Consider the following 19,432-nt stretch of genomic DNA (forward strand, 5'->3'; position numbering starts at 1 on the left):
TTATTAATACTGGTGCTCAAGCATAAAGGCAGCATCTTCTCACCTTGAAATCTCCCAATGTGAAACTTTTCTGTGAGTGAAATGAGCCTTGCATCGCAGGCAAATGAGTCAGTGAATTTTGCTCCACCAGCGTGGGGCAACACTGCTGCCTCACACGGCAGGGACCCCGGTTCGATTCCGGTCTTTGTTGACTGTCTGTGTGGAGTTAGTACATTTTCTCCACATCTGCGTAGGTTTCCTCTCTGGATGCCCTGGTTTCCTCCCACAGTCCAAAGATGTTCAGGTTAGGTGGATTGGCCATGCTAAATTGACCCTTAAGCTGGAATTTTAATGGCACGCCCACCCATGGCTCATACGATCGATCATATTAAAGGCCATCGGAGCCTCTGGTAAGATCAGGACCTTAGTGTCCAAAGACGTGTATGGTAGTTGGCCCTGCTCAAAGAAAACGCCCCTTCAAGCTGAAGGATTAGCAGGGTCACTACATGGGATTACGGGGATAGGACCTGAATGGAATTGTTATTGGTGCAGGCTTGATGGGCTGAATGGCCTTCTCTTGCACTGTAGGGATTCTGTGAATGTCTTACAAACAAAGAGGTGAATGACCAGACAATTATTGCACTCTTCCTTCTTGCTTGCAGTAATGTTTTGGATAGAATATAAAGTTGGCAACAGGTGAATCAGAGAGTGTGAAAGGAGGTGATTTGGCCCATTGTGTTGACATCGATTCCACTCCATGCTCTTTCCTGAATGTCTTTTTATTTACCAGTATGTAGCTAATTCACTTTGAAATTTAACATTGAATTTGCTTCTATCTTTCATTCAGGAATTGCATTCTAGATCATAAAGACTCATTGTGTACAAAAGCTTCTTTTCATCCTCTGACTATTTCCTTTTGTCAATTACCTTCAAACTATTCCCTTTGGTGAATGGCCCTCACTCTAGCCTCTCCTTATCTACCCTACTGAGATCTTTCATGTTTTAAATACCTCTATGAGACCTCTTTTTAACCTTCTCAGGTATAAAATGAAAAATCCCAATTCTTCCCGTCTCTCCACGTAGCTGAAATCCTCTATCCGGAGTGCCTGTCTGGCAATCAGAAAATGCTCAGGTGGTTTGGCTGCATGGGTGCGGAGAGAGAAATAGAGTCAACAGCCAGAATTTGACAGTGAACTGAGAGTGGGCTGGCATGCTGGGAGGCACAGTGACACAGTGATTAGCACAGCTGCCTCACAGCTCCAGGGACCCGGGTTCAATTCCCGGCTCGGGTCACTGTCTGTGTGGAGTTTGCACATTCTGTATAGGTTTCCTCCGGGTGCTCCGGCTTCCTCCCACATTCCAAAGGTATGCGTATTGGGTGCATTGGCCATGCTAAATTGCCCCTTAGTGTCTTGGACCGCCAAGGTTAGAGGGATTAGTGTGGTAAGTATGGGGGGCTACAGGGATGGGGCCTTGGTGGGATTGTTGTCGGTGCAGTCTCGATGGGCTGAATGGCCACCTTCTGCACTGTTGAGATTCTATAATTCTATGTGGGGTTGGGGTGTAAAATCAGATAAGCTGTTGAGGTGGGAGTTATGGATGGGGGAGGAGGCACTATGTCTATCGCCCTACCCACCTCCACAGGTATTTTACCAGCAGCAGGTTAGCTACAGACCATCCTGTCTACCCACTCTTGAGTCGATTACTAACCACTTGAGGGCTCACCTGACCCTGCAGATTTGTGGTTTGACCTACCAGTTTGGCCTCCCAAAGATAATCCTCTTTCGGAACTGAGCGCAGTTCGATCAGATGCCACTGCTCCTAGTGGCGCTGTTGGGACTGGAAGAGCTACTGACCAACCTGATAGGCCAGCAGCTCTCAGAGGTGGGACATCCTGCCTCATGGGAGCAGAAGCCATACCCTCAGCTAGTGAACTGCCTGATATTTATAAAATCAGGTTGGGTCTTTCCTGGCCGGCGGACATAGGCTCACCCCTGACCTTTCGGCCGCTGGGTGAGGCCTCAGCCTCCGTGTAAAATTCAGGCGAACATTTCAGGTTTAATGGCCTATCGCCAGTTGTGCAGGGTTTCACATTTTGATAAATCTATTCTGCACCGTCTTCGTAGTCTTATCACCTTCTCTGAAGTGTGGTGCCCAGAATTGGACACAAGACTCCAAGCCTAACCAGAGATTTTTAAATGCTTACCATAGGGGTGGCATGATGGCACAATTGTTAGCACTGCTGCCTCACAGCACAAGGGACCCAGGTTCGATTCCAGCCTTGGGTGACTCTGTGTGCAGTTTGCACATTCTCCCTGGTGTCTTTGTGGGTTTCCTCTGGGTGCTTCAGTTTCCTCCCACAACCCAAAGATGTACAGGTAGGTAGACTGGCCATGTTAAACTGCCCTTTAGTGCCCCAAGATGCGTAGATTAGATGGATTGATCATGCTAAATTTCTCTTAAGTATCCAAAGATATGTCAGTTAGGGAATTAGCAAGGTAAATGTGTGGGGTTACTGGGATGGGGCCTGGGTGGGATGCTCTGTCAGAGAGTCAGTGCAGGCTCGATGGGCTAAATGACCTCCTTCTGCACTGTAGGGATTCTATGATGATAACTTCACTTGTTTTTGTACTCTCTGCCTCTCTTGGCAAACTCAAGGATCACCTTGTGCTTATTAAAAACCCTTACTGAGTTGTTGAAAAAATTGTGTATGTGAGCCCTCTGTTACTTCTGTTCATGCACTCCCTTGAAATTGCCACCATTTTGTTTATACTGCCCCTCCTCACTTTTCCTTCCAAAACTCATTAATGAATTCCCTTCTCTTATTTGAACATTGGCGTTGAATCTTATAACACTATCAGAATAGGAAGAGAGGACAATGGTTTGTAATTATAAAAAGGATACAGAGGCACTGGAGAGGATGCAAGTATACTTTATAAAACAATACCGGAAATACAATTTTACCCGAAAGGAAAGGATGAACTGCCCACTCACTTTTCTCTTGAGATAAGAGGTTGAAGGGTGACCCAACAGAGGTCTTTAAAATTCCAAAAGATTTTTTTATAGGGTAGGTGCAGGAAGAGTGTTTCCACTTGCAGGGAAGAGCAAAAGAGAGACCTTCGGTACAAGAGCTAAGACTAAGAAATCAAATAGGGAATTCAAAGGAATTTTTAAAGTATTCCTGGGAAGTCTTGTAGTGCAATGGGAAGCATCACTGCCTCTGGACCAAGTTTTGGGTTCAAGTCCCACTTCAGGACTTGATGGCCACAGCAGGTATGCTCATAATAATGTGACTGAAACAGCTTGATTATCTGCCTGTAAATCCCTCCAGTACATGCAATGGCAGGCGGTAAGAGAGGGAGAGTTTCCTGGTTAGCTGTTCCGCACTAGGCAATGGCAAGTCACTTCAATACTTGCCAAACATAAGCATGAGCCAATCCATTTAAATTCAATATTCACCATTGTCTTCTTAGGGCATGGTACCTGGTGGCGTTGGAACTAGTTAACATAGGGGGTGAATAATTTGGATGCATTTAAGGGGAAGCATATAAGGGAAAAGGAAATGGAGCACTACACTCTCAGAATTAGAATCCCTATAGTGCAGAAGGAGGTCATTCAGTCCATCGAGTCAGCCCCAACTTTCTGACAGAGTATCTTACTGCGGTCCATCACCCCACCCTATCCCATGGCTAATCCATCTAAACTATACAGCTTGGGAAACTAAGGGGCAATTTTGCATGGTCAATCAACCTAACCTGCACATTTTTGAAGTGTGGGAGGGAACTGGAGCGTCCGGAAGAGGATTTTAAGTTTAAGTTTATCTATTAGTATCACAAGTAGGCTTACATTAACACTGCAATGAAATTACTGTGAAAATCCCCTAGTCGCCACACCACGGCACCTATTCAAGTATACTGAGGGAGAACTTGCATAGCCAAAGCACCGAACCAGCATGTCTTTGGGTCTGTGGGAGGAAACCAGAGCACCCAGCAGAACCCACGCAGGCATGGGAAGAACATGCAGACTCCACACAGTCACCCAAGGCCAGAATCGAACCTGGATCCCTGACGTTGAGAGGCAGCAGTGCTAACCATTCTGCCACTGTTCACAGTGGTCAGTTGGGGAAGGATGGGGGGGGAGGCTGCAGATCAAGTAGCGTGGACCGTTTGGGGTTAAGTGGCCCACTTCTATACGATTCTAAAGTTTACTGTCTCATTTGAGGGACTGGAACACTTCCCTTCACTTATCATTTCAACTTGCTCTAAATGGACTGAATTAACAGTGCTGTAGGTTGAATCTCAACCATGATTTCGGCATTCGTTTTTAAAGATACAACATTGTTGAAGCTGTCAGCAGTATCTAAGGAAGATGGGGAACAATATAATATCATGTCTGAAATGTACAGGAGAGATGCTGAGTACCAAATTTAAATAGGAACACGCTGTACTGCAATTTCCAATGTGTTGTGATTGCAGGCAGGTTTTATTATCCTTTATTACAATAAAATAGTGATGGGTCAGCAGGCGAAGCAAAAGCCAATGTCAGAAAGATACGGGAGGGAAGAGGGCACATTCATCTTTGGGAGTGTTGACTATGAGGAGAGGTTGAATAAACTAGGATTGTTTCCACTGGAAAGACAGAGGCTGAAGGGAGACCTGATAGTGGTCAACAAAGGGATCAGACGCATAGACAGGGTGAATGGCCAGATGCTTTTCCCCAGAGTGAAAGTGTCAATCACAAGGGAGCACTGGTTCAAGGTGACAGGTGGGAAAGTTTAAGGGAGATGTGCGAGGGAGGTTTTTCACGCAAGAGTGGAGGGTGCCCAAAATGCATTGCCAAAGGGAGTGTTGGAAGCAGGCACTTAGCAATCTTTCAGAGGCACCTGGATGGGTACATGAGTAGGGAGGGAATAGAGGGATACGGTCCAAGTAAGGGCAGAAGGGTTTTTTTTTAGTCTAGTTAGGGCATCATGATTGGCACGGGCTTTGAGGGCCAAAGGGCCTGTTCTTGTGCTGTACTTTTCTTTGTTTTTTGAATGTTGGAGGTGGATTCACTTGGGGTTTTCCAAATGGAACTAGTGGATAAGCAACCAAAGGGAAAAAAATAATTTGCAGGGCTGTGGGAAAATTACAGAGTTTTGGTGGCGGCGGCGTGGATGGAGTGGAACTAGATATATGTCCCTTTCAAAGAGTTGGCGAGGGCTTGATAGGCTGAATGGCCTCCTTTATTAATCAAGAATCTATCTATCCCTGTCTTAAAGTCTTTCAATAATAAATTTATTATTGTCACAAGAATTGATATACAGTGAAAAATATTGCTTCTTGCGCGCTATACAGGCAAAAAAAACCATTCACAGAATACATAGGGGAGAAGGAAAGGAGAGGGTGCAGAAGGATATGCTGGCCTTGGACAGGGTCCAGAAGAGGTTCACAAGAATGATCCCTGGAATGAAGAGTTTGTTGTATGAGGAACAGTTGAAGACTCTGGGTCTGTACTCATTGGGAGATTAGAAGGATGGGGGGGGAATCTTATTGAAACTTACAGGATACTGTGATGTCTGGATAGAGTAGACATGGAGAGGATGTTTCCATTAGTAGGAAAAACTAAAACCAGTGGGCACAATCTCAGGCTAAAGGGATGATCCTTTAGGAGGAATTTCTTCAACGAGAGTGGTGAATCTGTGGAACTTTTTGCTGCAGAAGGCTGAGGAGGCCAGGTCATTGAATGTCTTTAAGACAGAGATAGATAGATTCTTGATTAATAAGGGGATGAGAGGATATGGGGAAAAGGAAGGAGAATGGGGATGAGAAAAATACCAGCCATGATTGAATGACAGAGCAGACTCAATGGGCCGAATGGCCTAATTCTGCTCCTATGTCAAATGGTCTACGGTCTTATAATGTTACAGTCATAGCTAGGGTATAGAGAAAGATCAACTTTATATAAGGTAGGTCCATTCCAAAGTCTGATGGCAGCAGGGAAGAAGATGTTTTTGAGTTGGTTAGTACGTGATCTCAGACCTTTGTATCTTTTTCCCGATGGAAGAAGGTGGAAGAGAGTGTGTCCAGGGTGTGTGGGGTCCTCGATTATGCTGGCTGCTTCTCTGAGCTAGCAGGAAGTGCAGATAGAGTCAATGGACGAGAGGCTGGTTTGTGTGAGGGTCTGTGCGGTAACCAACCTATGAGCCTACTGGGAAAAATTGAACTCTCTCTCACCAAAGGCTGATGAGGTTGATTGAAAATTGCAAATTAGGGTGGACAGGTTTTTAAGTAAGGGTATCAAAATGAGGGCGGGTAACCAGTGTTAAGATCCAGATTAACCGCAATATAGTTGAACAGCGGAATAGGATCGAGAGCCTGAAAAGTCTACTCCTGTTGACCTAAGTGCAGGTGAATGATGAAATTTGTGTAATTAGGGGTCTGCACAGAAACATGCCACGGTTCTCATTAGCAACAAAACAAAACAGCCTTCACAAGTTAGGAAGCTAGAAAGAGAATTTATGGGCCCAAAGTGTTATTTGTTGATATGCTGAAACCTTTCTGGACTACAAGCTTGCACCCCAAAGACAGACTGGATACAAACAAGAAGCAGGAGTCGGCCATTCAGCCCCTCAAGCCATTAATAAGATCATGGTGGATCTGATAGTAACCTCAAATCTGGATCCCACCTACCCCCGATAACCCACCACCACCTTGCTTACCAAGGACCTATCCATCTCCGAGTGTGTTAACAGTCAGATTCGATGTTTAAATGGAGGAATTAGAAAGGTAGGTTTCCTGTTAGGTTGTGTACTGAATTACAACAAACATTACTGGCATCACAGACCATGAAGAACCCAGGATAAAACACACAGGAGGAAAATTCCTCTTCTGCAATGTGAAGCTGGACTACAATGGACCAATTAAACTATTAATGAACAATATAGAATATTGAATGGAATACTTGCCGTCATCGGGGATTTCTGGCCCATCGTAGGACTTGTCAATGGCAGCCCTGAAGCTCTCGTTGCAACCCCGACCACGGACCATGTGGGGTCGGGGTCTGTGGAAGGGGAGCTCGTTCTTCCTGACCTCAGCGACGGCTGTTTGCAAACTCTCAAGAGAACTAGATTTCTTCAAACCCAACATGGGGCCCACATCGCTCCCCGTGGAGTCTGGATGGCAGCCAGGAGTGGGGGGGAGGGGGAGAGAAAAAGGCAATACTTAATATATGTAATGTAAGATTCAGGGTCATTATTGACACCTCTGTGCCAGCTGATGAATTGGAAGTAGGCAAGAATTTAACAGCTGGACTAACAGTTGTACAGTTGTTCAGGAAAGAAAGCATTCTCATTACTCAGTAAACAGAGTCTATTTAAAGTGCATGTGACACCAAACAGTGTCTCTTACACAAAAAAACCCAGAAAAATGCTGGAAAATCTCAGCAGGTCCAGTAGCATCTGTGGTGAGGGAAAAGGGCTGATGTTTCGAATCAAAATGACCCTTTGTCAGAGTTGAGAGGAAGAGGAGGGGGAGGGAGGGAGGAAGACCCGAAGGGAGGGGGGAGGGAGGAAAGAGGAGGGGGAGGGACGGTGGGAGGAGGAAGGGGAGGGAAGACGGGGTAGAGAAGAGGAAGGGCAGGAAGATGGAGCAGGAGGAGGAGGGTGGAGGGGACAAAGAGAGGAGTGGGAGAGGGGGAGGGGAAGGAAAGGAGGGAGGAGGGAGGGAGGAGGGGATGGGAGAAGAAGACTTGGCTCCTCATTCCTCTCAGCTCTAACAAAGGGTTCACCTAGACTCGAAATGTTGGCTCTCCTCTCTCTCCAGAGATGTTGTCAGGCCTGTTGAGAATTTCCAACATTTTGCTGCTTTTGTTTCAGATTCAGCATCCACGGTATTTTGCATTTATGTAAACAGTGCCTCTTGCTCTTTTGGCTTTTCACCTTGTTACACGGGGTCGCCACAGTGCTGGTTTGTCACCCTTCTCTCCCTTCCCAATCATATCCACCATCATTCTTGGAGTTGGTGGGTGGTTGGGTTGCCGGGTGCCCTTCCTGTTGCTATGCTCTCCACTTATCTGGACCCATAAAACTCACACTAGCTTGCCCGCACACTGGCTGGATTCTTGTATGGTCAACAAGTCCCAAGGTAGAATACGAGCCTGAAGCATCCTGCCTCAGAGGCAGCACTGCGACTGCCCAAGTCTCAAGACCATATACCGTAAAAAAGCAGTCTAGCAAAACTATAGGAAACAGAACTACAGCCAAAACTACAGCAATGCTTCCTGGCAAAAGCAAAATTATTTATCCAACATAATGCAACAACAGGTTAAAGTCCAACAGGTTCATTTGGAATCACAAGATTCCAGAGCGCTGCTCCTTCATCAGGACTCACCAGATGAAGGAGCAGCGCTCTGAAAGCTTGTGATTCCAAATAAACCTGTCGGACTTTAATCTGGTGTTGAGAGACTTCTTACTGTGCCCACCCCAGTCCAATGCTGGCATCTCCACAAAATGCAATGAGTGGATGGTAGTTCTGTACAAATTATGCAAATCAATTCTAATCACTTGCAGCGGTGTGCTTTCCAGGTGTGAATGATATGGTAAATTACTCAACTTTCTCCATTCTGGCCAGGGATAGTGATATCTCAATATGTAGTCCCCATTATCAGCAATCTCAGTTTTCCCTCCAAAAGTACACATAGTAATCCTTATGTTTTCATTACATGAACTTTTATCCTCAAATTGCACTTGTTAATTCAAATTCTCTGAAGCATTTCTGTCAATAATGACCCCCTTCCCACCCACCCACTGTGACACATTCCCCAGCAGCAGAGGGTGTGTGGGGCATGCAAAACCCCATAGACATCAGCAAGACTGGAAGATCCCACTGCTGACCAACAGTGGGCTGCCTCAGCTGCTGGAAAACAAGCTGTGGAGGGGATCAAGAAATTTCACCCACTGTCTTACATAGAATACTACAGCACAAACAGGCCCTTCGGCCCACAAGTTGCACCGATCACATCTATACCTACCAAGCCATAGAACTATCTGTAACTCCCAATTCCATTAGATCCCATATACTCATCCAGAAGTCTCTTAAAAGACCTCAGCGAGTTTGCCTCAACCACCACTGACTGCAGCCGATTCCACTCACTCACCACCCTCTGAGTGAAAAACTTACCCCTAACATCTCCTCTGTACTTGCTTCCCAGCACCTTAAACCTGTGTCCTCAGCCCTGGGAAACAGCCTCTGAGAATCCACCCTATCTATACCTCTCAACATTTTATAAACCTCTATCAGGTCGCCTCGCAACCTTTGTCTCTCCAGAGAGAAGAGTCCTAGCTCCCTCAACCTGTCTTCATAAGGCTTACCTCCCAATCCAGGCAACATCCTTGTTAATCTCCTCTGCACCCTCTCAATAGCTTCCACATCCTTCCTGTAGTGAGGCGATCAGAACTGTGCACAGTACTCCAAGTATCTTCCTGGGTGTGCACTATTTCAAGACTTTCTAGTCTGATCAGTTGAAAGTAACATTTTTAAGGTGGGACTGTAAACCAAGGTCCCATCTTGAGAAGGTAAAAGGTCCAGACAAATGTGCCAGACAAATTCCTGCTTATCTCCAGGCCAATATTAATCCCTCAACCAATGTCACTTCAACAAATTATCTTTTTTTATTCAGTTGTGGGGCATGGTCATCGCTGGCTGGCAGGCATCTATTGCCCACCCCTAGTTACCCTAGGAAGTTGAGAGTCAATCACATTGCTGTGACTCTGGAATCGCATGTTGGCCAACCAGGTAAAGATGGCAGATTTCCTCCCCTAAAGGACATTACTGAACCAGATGGATTTTTCCTGACAATCGACAATGGTTTCACAGTTATCAGTAGATTCTTAATTCCAGATATTTTTTATTGAGTTCAAATTCCATCGTCTGCCGTGACGGGATTCAAATCTGGGTCCCCAGAACATTAGCTGAGTTTCTGGATCAATAGTCTAGCGATAATACCACTTGACCACTGCCTTACTGTGTGCAATTGGGAGATGACTAAAAACAAAACTCAAAGATAAAACTGGCATTTTATTCTCTGCTTCATCCTTTTGGAACAGAGGGCGTGACATTAAGAAAACTTGCTTGAAATATTGATGATGCACACACCAAAGTTTTACGATTAATCTAATTATTCCCGAACATCCCCTACCAGAGATCCAGCCAGTCTGCAGCAAATTAAATGAAGATACAATTAGTGTGTGGTTTTCCAAGGCTAGTCGATAAAATAGTCTACCCCAATCTACTAATCGTGATACAGGACAGCAACATTCGTATACAGACTGCAAGACACTTTAGCTGCTTCGCACCCCCCTGGGAATAATAATCAGTGATATACTCAATAGGGAAACTCACATAGACTATAATTAAACATGGGTTTATTGCATTCTAACTCCGTGAGTTATTCATACTCACTCTTTTCTCTCCTTATCACTTGGGCATGCCAGAGGTGGAGTGATTGTGGTGGGAGAAAGGAGGCTGGTGTCATAGTCGTGAGGGGGTGGGGTAGGGAAGTGAGGAGTTACATTTCCTTGCTCCTAAGCAACGTTCTTGAAAACCGTGGGCGTCGCGGTGGCACAGTGATTAGCACTGCTGATTGATAGCTCCAGGGACCCAGGTTCGATTCCCGGCTTGGATCACTCTGTGTGGTGTTTGCACGTTCTCCCTGTGTCTGCGTGGGTTTGCTCCAGATGCCCCAGTTTCCTCGCACAGTCCAAAAAATGTGTGGGTTAGCTACATTGGCCATGACAAATTGCCCCTTAATGTCCTGGGATGTGTAGGTTAGAGGGATTAGCAGGGTAAATGGGTGGGGTTGTGTGGATTCGGCCTGGCGTGGGATTGCTACCCATTTGGACTCTATGGTCCAAATGGCTTCCTTCTGCATTGTGGGGTTTCTATGGTTTCTATGAAAAAATGCCTAATGCCATGAGCACACATGTGGAAACTGATTCCAGGGTCGGAATTTTCCCATCCCGCCCACCACGGGAATCGTAGTGGACAATGCGTAGATTCGTTGACCTCGGGCAGGATTTTCCGGTCTTGGGGCAAGCGCAGTCAGAAAACCCCACCTCATGATTCTGGACAATATCATTGACAGTCAGCATCCAAGGGGAGGCGATGGCCTAGTGGTATTATCGCTAGACTATTAATCCAGAAACTCAGCTAATGTTCTGGGGACCCCAAAACGCATGATCAATTCTAAAGAACTCTGTACTTCTGAAGAGGAGTTGTACAGACTTCAAACGTTGGACGAGATTCTCCGACCTCCCAGTCGCGTGTTTCCTGGCAGCGGAAGATGCCATGTTGTTCACCGGCAGCAGGATTCCCTGGTCCTGCCACTAACAATGGGATTTTCCGTTGATATCACCCTGGGAATCCTGCAGGCGGGGGTGCATTGTTGGCAGGACTGGAGAATCCCGCAGGTGTGAATGGCCAGAGAATTGTTCAGTTTGTATATTCATACATGGGATGTGGGTATTACTGGCCAGGCCAACATTTACTGCCCATCCCTGAGGGCATTTAAGAACCCACCACATTGGTGTGGTTCTCAAAGAACAAAGTACAACACAGGAACAGGCCCTTTGAGCTGCCAAATCCGTGCTGATCATAGAATCATAGAACCCTACAGTGCAGAAAGAGGACCTTCAGCCCATTGAGTCTGCACCAAACACAATCCCACCCAGACCCTACCCCCATATCCCTACATATTATACCTACTAATCCCTCTAACCTACACATCTCTGATCACTAAGGGGCAATTTCTTAGCATGGCCAATCAACCTAACCCACACATCTTTGGACTGTGGGAGGAAACCGAAGTACCCGGAGGAAACCCATGCAGACACAAGGAGAATGTGCAAACTCCACGCAGACAGTGACAATCGGGAATTGAACCCAGGACCCTGGAGCTGTGAAGCAGCAGTGCTAACCACTGTGCTACCACGCCGCCCATCATGATGCCCTAACTAAACTAAAGAAAAACCTTCTACCCGTACTCGGTCCATAGTCCTCCATTCCCTCCTTATTCATGTACCCATCCAGATGCCTCTAAAAGGTTGCTAATGTGCCTGCTTCCACTACCTCCTCTGGCAGCACATTCCAGGCACCCATCACTTTCTGCATGAAAACATTCCCCTGCACATCTCCCTTAAACTTCCTCCCCTCTCACCTTGAACCAGCGTCCCCTTGTAATTGAGTTGAGTCAAATGTAGGCCAGACCAGGTAAGGATGGCTGATTTCCTTCTCTAAAAGAGTCAGATGGGTTTTTAACCACAATCGACTATGGTTTCACGGTCATCAGTAGACTTTTAGTTCTAGATTTTTAATGAATGCAAACTTCACCATCTGTCATGGTGGGATTTGAACCCGGGGTCCACAAAGCATCGCCCTGGGTCTCTGGGTTACTAGTCCAGCGACAAGACCATTACGCCTCCGCCTCCCCATTAACTCTGTTTCACCCTCCACAGATCTGTCGAGTTTAACCAGTGTCTTCTGTTTTTATTTCCGATTTCCAGCATCCGCAGCATCTTGTTTTTATCTTGCATTAATTTAGCAGCATTGTAATTTGTTTTGTTTTAGCCTCTCTCCATCATGTGGAAGGCAATCAATGAACAGGATAGTCTGTCCAGTTACTGTGTTATGATGTGCTCACCAAAGGTTAAACAATCACTGAAGTTTTATCTGAATTAAATGCACAATTTATTGCCAACAATAACAACAGAAATATCATATGAATTTAAACTTCACACTAACTTCCCCAAAGACATTTTGATATATAACTTTTTATTAAACTTGCTGCATTATTCCACCATCTCCCTGCTCCAAGATTCCTTTACTGTAATCGAAGTTTCACATTGAAATTGAGAATGTGGAGATAAAAACGTCACTCAAATAAATGTCAATTACTTTCCTTTACAATCATCACCAAGCAGTCTATACTCCCTTATCTGAAACTACACTTCCTCCTCCACGATGCTCATTCATATCATCAGGAAAAAAAACAGCAAGCTATTTTTCCTCTCTCTGAAAGTTGCTGATTGATTTCACTTAGTTGGCTGAGTTCTACAAAATTCTTGGGAGTAAAGTATGGCTGAGCAGAGGGAGAGTGAGAGGGTAAGAAAAGAAAGAGCAGGAGGAATAGAGACAAAGCCAAGAGGGTAAAGTGAAAGTGGAGAGGATCAGGATGCAGAGGGAGAGAATGCAAGCAAGAGGTTTGGGTAGAGCGAATGACAGAAGAGGAGAGGAGAAAGGGAAAGGGAGTGAGTGAGAGGCAGAGGTGTAAGAGCAGAGGCGAGAGTGGGGAGGGGTGGAGGCAAGATTGGGAAGAAGCAGGGGCGAAAGTGGGGAAAGGTGGTGGAGGCGAGAGTGGGGAGGGGTGGAGGCGAGAGTGGGGAGGGGTGGAGGCGAGAGTGGGGAGGGGTGGAGGCGAGAGTGGGGAGGGGTGGAGGCGAGAGTGAGGAAGGGTGGTGGAGGCAAGAATGGGGAGGGGTGGAGATGAGAGTGGGAAGAGGTGGAGATAATGGGAGAGGCAGAGGCAAGAGAAGTGGTGGCGAAAGTGGGGAAGGGACAGAGACAAGAGTGCAGAGGGGTGGAGGGAAGGGTGAGGAGGAGGAGGCGAGAAGCGGAGGAGAGGAGGAAGAAGGCAAAAGGGCGAAGGCAAGGGGAGAGGGCAAAGGGGGGAGGAGTGGAGGTGAGAGGGAGAAGGGAAGGAGGTGAGGTCTGAGGGGGCGGAAGTGAAGAAGGGAGGAGCAGGGGCAAGAGAGGAAAGGGATGGAGGTGAAGGGGAAGTGATGGGGCGAGAAGAGGGAAAGGGTGGGGGCAAGAGGAGGAGGCGGAGGATGAATGGTTTGAGGCTGGAGGGGAACAGGGGTGAAGGTGAGTGTGGGGACACACAAAAGTCAGGAGTTGGCTGGCTATTCAGCCTCTGAAGTCTGCTCCGCCACTTGATAAGATCATGGCTGATCTGACAGTAATGTCAAAGCTGCAGCCTGTCTATCCCTAGCCCCAGAAATAACATATCATCCCTTTGCTTACCAATAATCTCTCCACCTCTGCCATAATAATATTTAAAATATCTACTTCCAACACCTTTTGACAAAGAGAGTTCTTTTTTCAAATTCATTCATGGGATTTGGGTGTCGGTAACAAGGTCAGCATTTGTTGCCCCATGCAGTGGTGGGGGAGGACCCTGGCCTTAGAAGTTAACGAACAGTGTGAGGGAATGAAGCAAGTCTGTGGCACGGGGATGAAGGAGTTGACAGTGCTCGAATAAAAAGGGGACGTAAGTCACTGAGATAAGAGGTTCTCTTCAATTTGTGCTCTGCTATCAGCTGGGTAGCCTCACTCATCCCAAGCCAGAGAAAATTTCTCTTGATGTTCCCAAGTATCAAACAATATGTGAAACTTCAAAAAAAAACCCTCAATGAGTAATGGGATACTCTGGAAGAATTGCAGCATGGTTATATCAGAAACATCACCCAAATCCTGGTAATGAGGTCAGCTGTACATTGTTTAATTGTATTAACATAAAAATATAGCTACGCTGAAATTCAGAAATGTTTTCATTCAGTTTTGTGGGCTTTCTTATTCTTTGCAACCTGGATTCACGGACAGTTTTCAAGCAACAGCTCAGGCTTTGACAAATGATAAACTTGCTGGGAAATAATGCACCTGGTACAGATTAAGCAGAAACATGATCGGTTTTGGTTTATGTATATATGAAGAAAGAACTGTTCCTTTTCCCTTTCTTCTGCCCATAGCACTGTTGACAGTGAGTCAACTGAAGACAGAGTTGACCTGGACATGACACCACCGCCGCACCAAACGACTCCAAATGAGACAAACAAAGTTATATTTCTGAGCATCGCCGGACAAAGCTGCCGCTGGTATCCTGGGATTTCTCCATCAACAGAGCCGGAGCACCTTCACCACAGGGACTGCAGCAGTTCAAGGAAGCTTGCCACTTAGAATCATAGGCTCCCCACAGTACCGAAGGCCCATCAAGCCTGCACCGACAACAAAAACGGGCAGCACGGTGGTTAGCACTGCTGCCTCACAGCGCCAGGGACCTGGGTTCAATTCTGGCCTTGGGTCACTGCCTGTGTGGAGTTTGCACATTCTCCCTGTGTCTGCGTGGGTTTTCTCTGGGTGTTCCAGTTTCCTCCCACAGTCCAAAGATGTGCAGGTTAGGTGGACTGGCCATGGTAAATTGCCCCTTAGTGTCAGGGGGACTAGCTAGGCTAAATACATGGGGTTATGGGAATAGTGTTTTTGGGTGGAACTATGGTCGATGCAGACTCGAAGGGTCGAATTGCCTCCTTCTGCACTGTAGGATTCTATGTTCTATGAATCCCACCCAGGACCTATCCCTGTAACCTCACATATTTACCATGCTAATCCCCCGACACTAGGGGGCAATTTAGCACGGCCAATCCACCTAACTTGCACATCTTTGGACTGTGGGAGGAAATCGGAGCAGCCGGAGGAAACCCACGCAGACACGTGGAGAATGTGCAAACTCCAGGCAGTGACCAGAATCCAACCTGGGTCACTGGTGCTGTGAGGCAGCAGTGCTAATTACTGTGCCACCATACTGCCCTCTTAACTGCTCATAACACGAGTTAAGGCACTGAAAAAAAGACTTGTATCTCAATAGTGCTTCTCATGATCTCAGGCCATCTCAAAGTACTTTATGGCCAATGAAGTATTTTTGAAATGTAGTCACCATTGTAATGCCGTGCAAGAAAAGCGCTGTCCCTGCCATATCACAAGAGTGAGTCACAAAAATTGGGTTCAGTCAATAAGATTAGTTGTTGTTGTGCAGCGTCAACTTTGGGAATGGGGGTGGGAGGCTAAATCACATTCATCTCCTAGATTTTTTTCTCTATTTGCTGGCAATCAAACAAGAATTTATGGAACATGAGCACTACTGTTAGTGCAAAAAACCAACTGAGTTTGACACTGAGGAATGGATTCCCAGTGCAATTCATTGCATTGAAAAGAATGGACCACCCACAGAAAGAGAGACAAAAATAAATTCAAGCAATAAATGCGGATAATACTCAAATGGCCACGGAGTTTAACTCAAACCCTGAACTAGTAATGGCTCAGTTTCTGAGCTATAACATTGGCAGGCTTCAGGAGAAATGACAGGGTGGGGGGAGGGTGGGATCCTGCACTCAGCAGGGGGCGATGGAAAGGCAGAGCAATGCAGATGATTTACATTCCAGCCACACACAAAAAAATCAAAATTATGTCTTATTTAGCACCCACATGCCTTGGAAACCGAATCTCCCTTTGTGCTGGGGCTGAGCTTGGCGCCATTTCAAAAACACATTGAAAATCAAACTCTGAACAACAATAACTTTGAACACATGTTGGCGTGGAGCAGATGTCTGGCTTAACAAGTTCCACAGTCACTTGATGTGCCACAAAAAGTTATGGGGAAGGCTAGCAAGCACAATGTTTTGAGAGGTTTATGCTGCTTTTGTTACTCTCGCTGCAGCGACACACTTAAAAGTTAATGGCAAAACTGCTAAAATTTGCACACGCATCGGTGCTTGTGGCACACGACATTTATGGAATGGTCATAACTCATGGGCTTTGGACTGTGGGAGGAAACCACAGAGACACAGGAAGAACATGCAAACTCCAAGCAGTCTCCAAAGACAGGAATCGAACTCGGGCCCCTGGCGCTGTGAGGCAGCAATGCTAACCATTGTGCCATCCCATATTATGGATGGTATTGTTCTCCAATCCTACTTTAACCCTTGCTGTGCTGCAAACCCTTGCACTATGTAATAATGACCTCCTGATCGGTTTTGAGGTGTTGATTGAGGGATGAATAGTGGTCCAAACCATAATTCTTCACAAGGCGGCGATCAGGGTAGTACAAGGGCATCAGTGTAACAGACAAGAGGAAGCAGAAATATAAAAGAACAACGGGTAATTCCCCTTGGTATTAGTCATGGCTCAGTGAGGAGAGTATATAGCTCTGAGTCAGAAGGATGTGGGTTCAGACTGAACTCCAGTGTTACAGGCCACAATTGTGTTCTGGTACTGATGGGGTTTAGAAACATTAACAAGGGAAAAAGGTCATATCAGGTTCCATATCATTATTTTAGCAGTCGTGCCTTGACCACTATTCATCCCTCAATCAACACCTCAAAACAGATCAGCAGGTCATTATTATATAGTGCAAGGGTTTGTGGCGTAGCAAAGGTTAAAATGGGATTGGAGAACAATATCATCCATAATATGGGGCAGCACAGTAGTTAGCACTACTGCCTTGCAGGGCCAGGGGCCTGGGTTCAATTCCAGCTTTGGTTGACTGTCTGCGTGGAGTTTGCACATTTTTCCCGTGTCTGTATGCGTTTCCTCCCACACTCCAAAGACGTGCAGGTTAGGTTGACTGACCATGCTAAATTGCCTCTTAGTGTCCAAAGATGTGCAGATTAGATGGGATTAGTCCTGATAAATGTATGGAGTTACGGGAATAGGGTGGGGGAAAGGGCCTCGGTAAGGTACCCTGTCAGAGAGAGTCAGTGCAGACTCGATGGGCTGTATGACCTCCTTCTATGCTGTAGGAATTCACTATTGCAGAGAGACACATGTTAGTAGACGGGAGACAGAGTTGTATGGAAGATATGGATAAGGGGAACTGGTAAGGAGGTGGATTTGTGACTGGGGAGATATCGGCCATGATCTGATTGAATGGTGGAGCAGGCTCAAAGTGCTAAATTTGCCCACTCCTGTTCCTACCTCCTATGCTCCTTTGGAGACACTTAAGTGAAAATCACATGAGGTTAGCTCCTAGTTTGGGCAATAATTTGTACACACATTTATATAAGTGGTTCTGTGTTATCCATAAACACTACTGTCTGTGTGGATTCTGCATGTTCTCCCTGTGTCTGCGTGGATTTCCTCCAGGTGCTCCGGTTTCCTCCCACATTCTGAAAGATGTGCTGGTTAGGTGTATTGACCCGAACAGGCACCGGAAAGTGCAGCTAAGGGAATTTCGCAGTACTTTCATTGCAATGTAATGTAAGCTCTACTTGTGACTAATAAATAAACTTTTAAACTTTATTAGACTTTATCTTGAGTCTCACTTGAACTCCCTTCATTGAGCCAAGCATCTCTCAAGTACTCTCTAGAAGGTCTTGTTTTGACAGCAGCCAATCTGTTGATAGCATTCCAGTTAAGCTTTTTATCTTTCAACCATGATCTCCCAAATACAGCTGGATAATTACCACAGAAAACATGGAGAAGTAACTCCACTGTTTGTCCACTCAACTCTACATTGACCATGGTGCAGTCTTTTAATGGCACAATGTCTTCTGTGTATGTCCTTAAAATCACATCAGCGGTTTTAAAGGAAGATGCTTCAACTTTTGCTGGTATGTATCTAAGGACTTAAAGGTATAGTAATACAAATGTCAACCTCCATCCTAATAGGTTGGCCAATATATTCTTCTTTTGAATGTTCTTCTCAGGGGAAGCTGGTCTAGTCCAAGAAGCTTTTGCAATGTGACACATTTTGCCACAATTCTTGCACTGACTATCCTTGTTCCAGCATTCATTTACTGAATGGTACAATTTAGCACATCTATTACATGCTTCTTGCTGCTTTGACTTCCTACAGGCTGTTCCCAACATGTGAAGCATCTTTAGTTGCCAGTTTCACCGATGCTACAGTTTCTACTGCTGTCAAAGCATGTTCAGCAAATAATTTTCTTTAGATAACCTCATTTTGGAAACCACAAACTAGACAATCACAAAGAGTATCTTCTAATGGCTCACCAAATTCAGAATGTTGTGCCAGCTTTTTTAAGATTGCCATAAACTGAGCAATGCTTTTGCCTTCTGTTGGATTCTTTATGCACCTGTGACTGTGTGGCCAAATTCCTTTCCAATTCGATTTTCAAGTTTGTTGACGACACCACCATAGTGGGTTGGATCTCAAACAATGGCGAGACAGAGTACAGGAATGAGATAGAGAATCTGGTAAGACAACAATAATCTCTCCCTCAATGTCAACAAAACAAAGGAGACTGTCATTGACTTCAGGAAGCGTAAAGGAGAACATGTCCCTGTCTACATCAACGGGGACGAAGTGGAAAGAGTCGAGAACTTCAAGTTTTTAGGTGCCCAAATCACCAACAACCTGTCCTGTCCCCCAATGCCAACACTATAGTTAAGAAAACCCACCAACACCTCTACTTTCTCAGAAGACTAAGACAATTAGCATGTCAACTACATCTCTCACCAACTTTTACAGATGTACCATAGAAAGCATTCTTTCTGGTTGTATCACAGCTTGGTATGGCTCCTGCTCTGCCCAAGACCGCAAGGAACTATAAAAGGACGTGAATGTAGCCCAGTCCATCACACAAACCAGACTCCCATCCATTGACACTGTCTACATTTCCTGC

The 19,432-nt window shown here is 45.7% G+C and overlaps 1 protein-coding gene across 1 annotated transcript in view; it reads right to left on the reverse strand.

The window, feature by feature from the left end:
* The window catches only part of LOC145349922 (partitioning defective 3 homolog B-like), a 1,010,807-nt gene that overhangs the window by 394,676 nt on the left and 596,699 nt on the right, over window positions 1–19,432 (reverse strand). The window contains exon 17 of the mRNA XM_080198594.1: window positions 6,926–7,132. Coding sequence (XP_080054720.1) covers window positions 6,926–7,132 — 207 coding nt within the window. The remainder of the gene's footprint in view (window positions 1–6,925; window positions 7,133–19,432) is intronic.

The sequence above is a fragment of the Carcharhinus amblyrhynchos genome, chromosome 11 (assembly GCF_965287045.1).
Source record: "Carcharhinus amblyrhynchos chromosome 11, sCarAmb.v2.hapA, whole genome shotgun sequence".
Classification (NCBI taxonomy): Eukaryota; Metazoa; Chordata; class Chondrichthyes; order Carcharhiniformes; family Carcharhinidae; genus Carcharhinus; species Carcharhinus amblyrhynchos.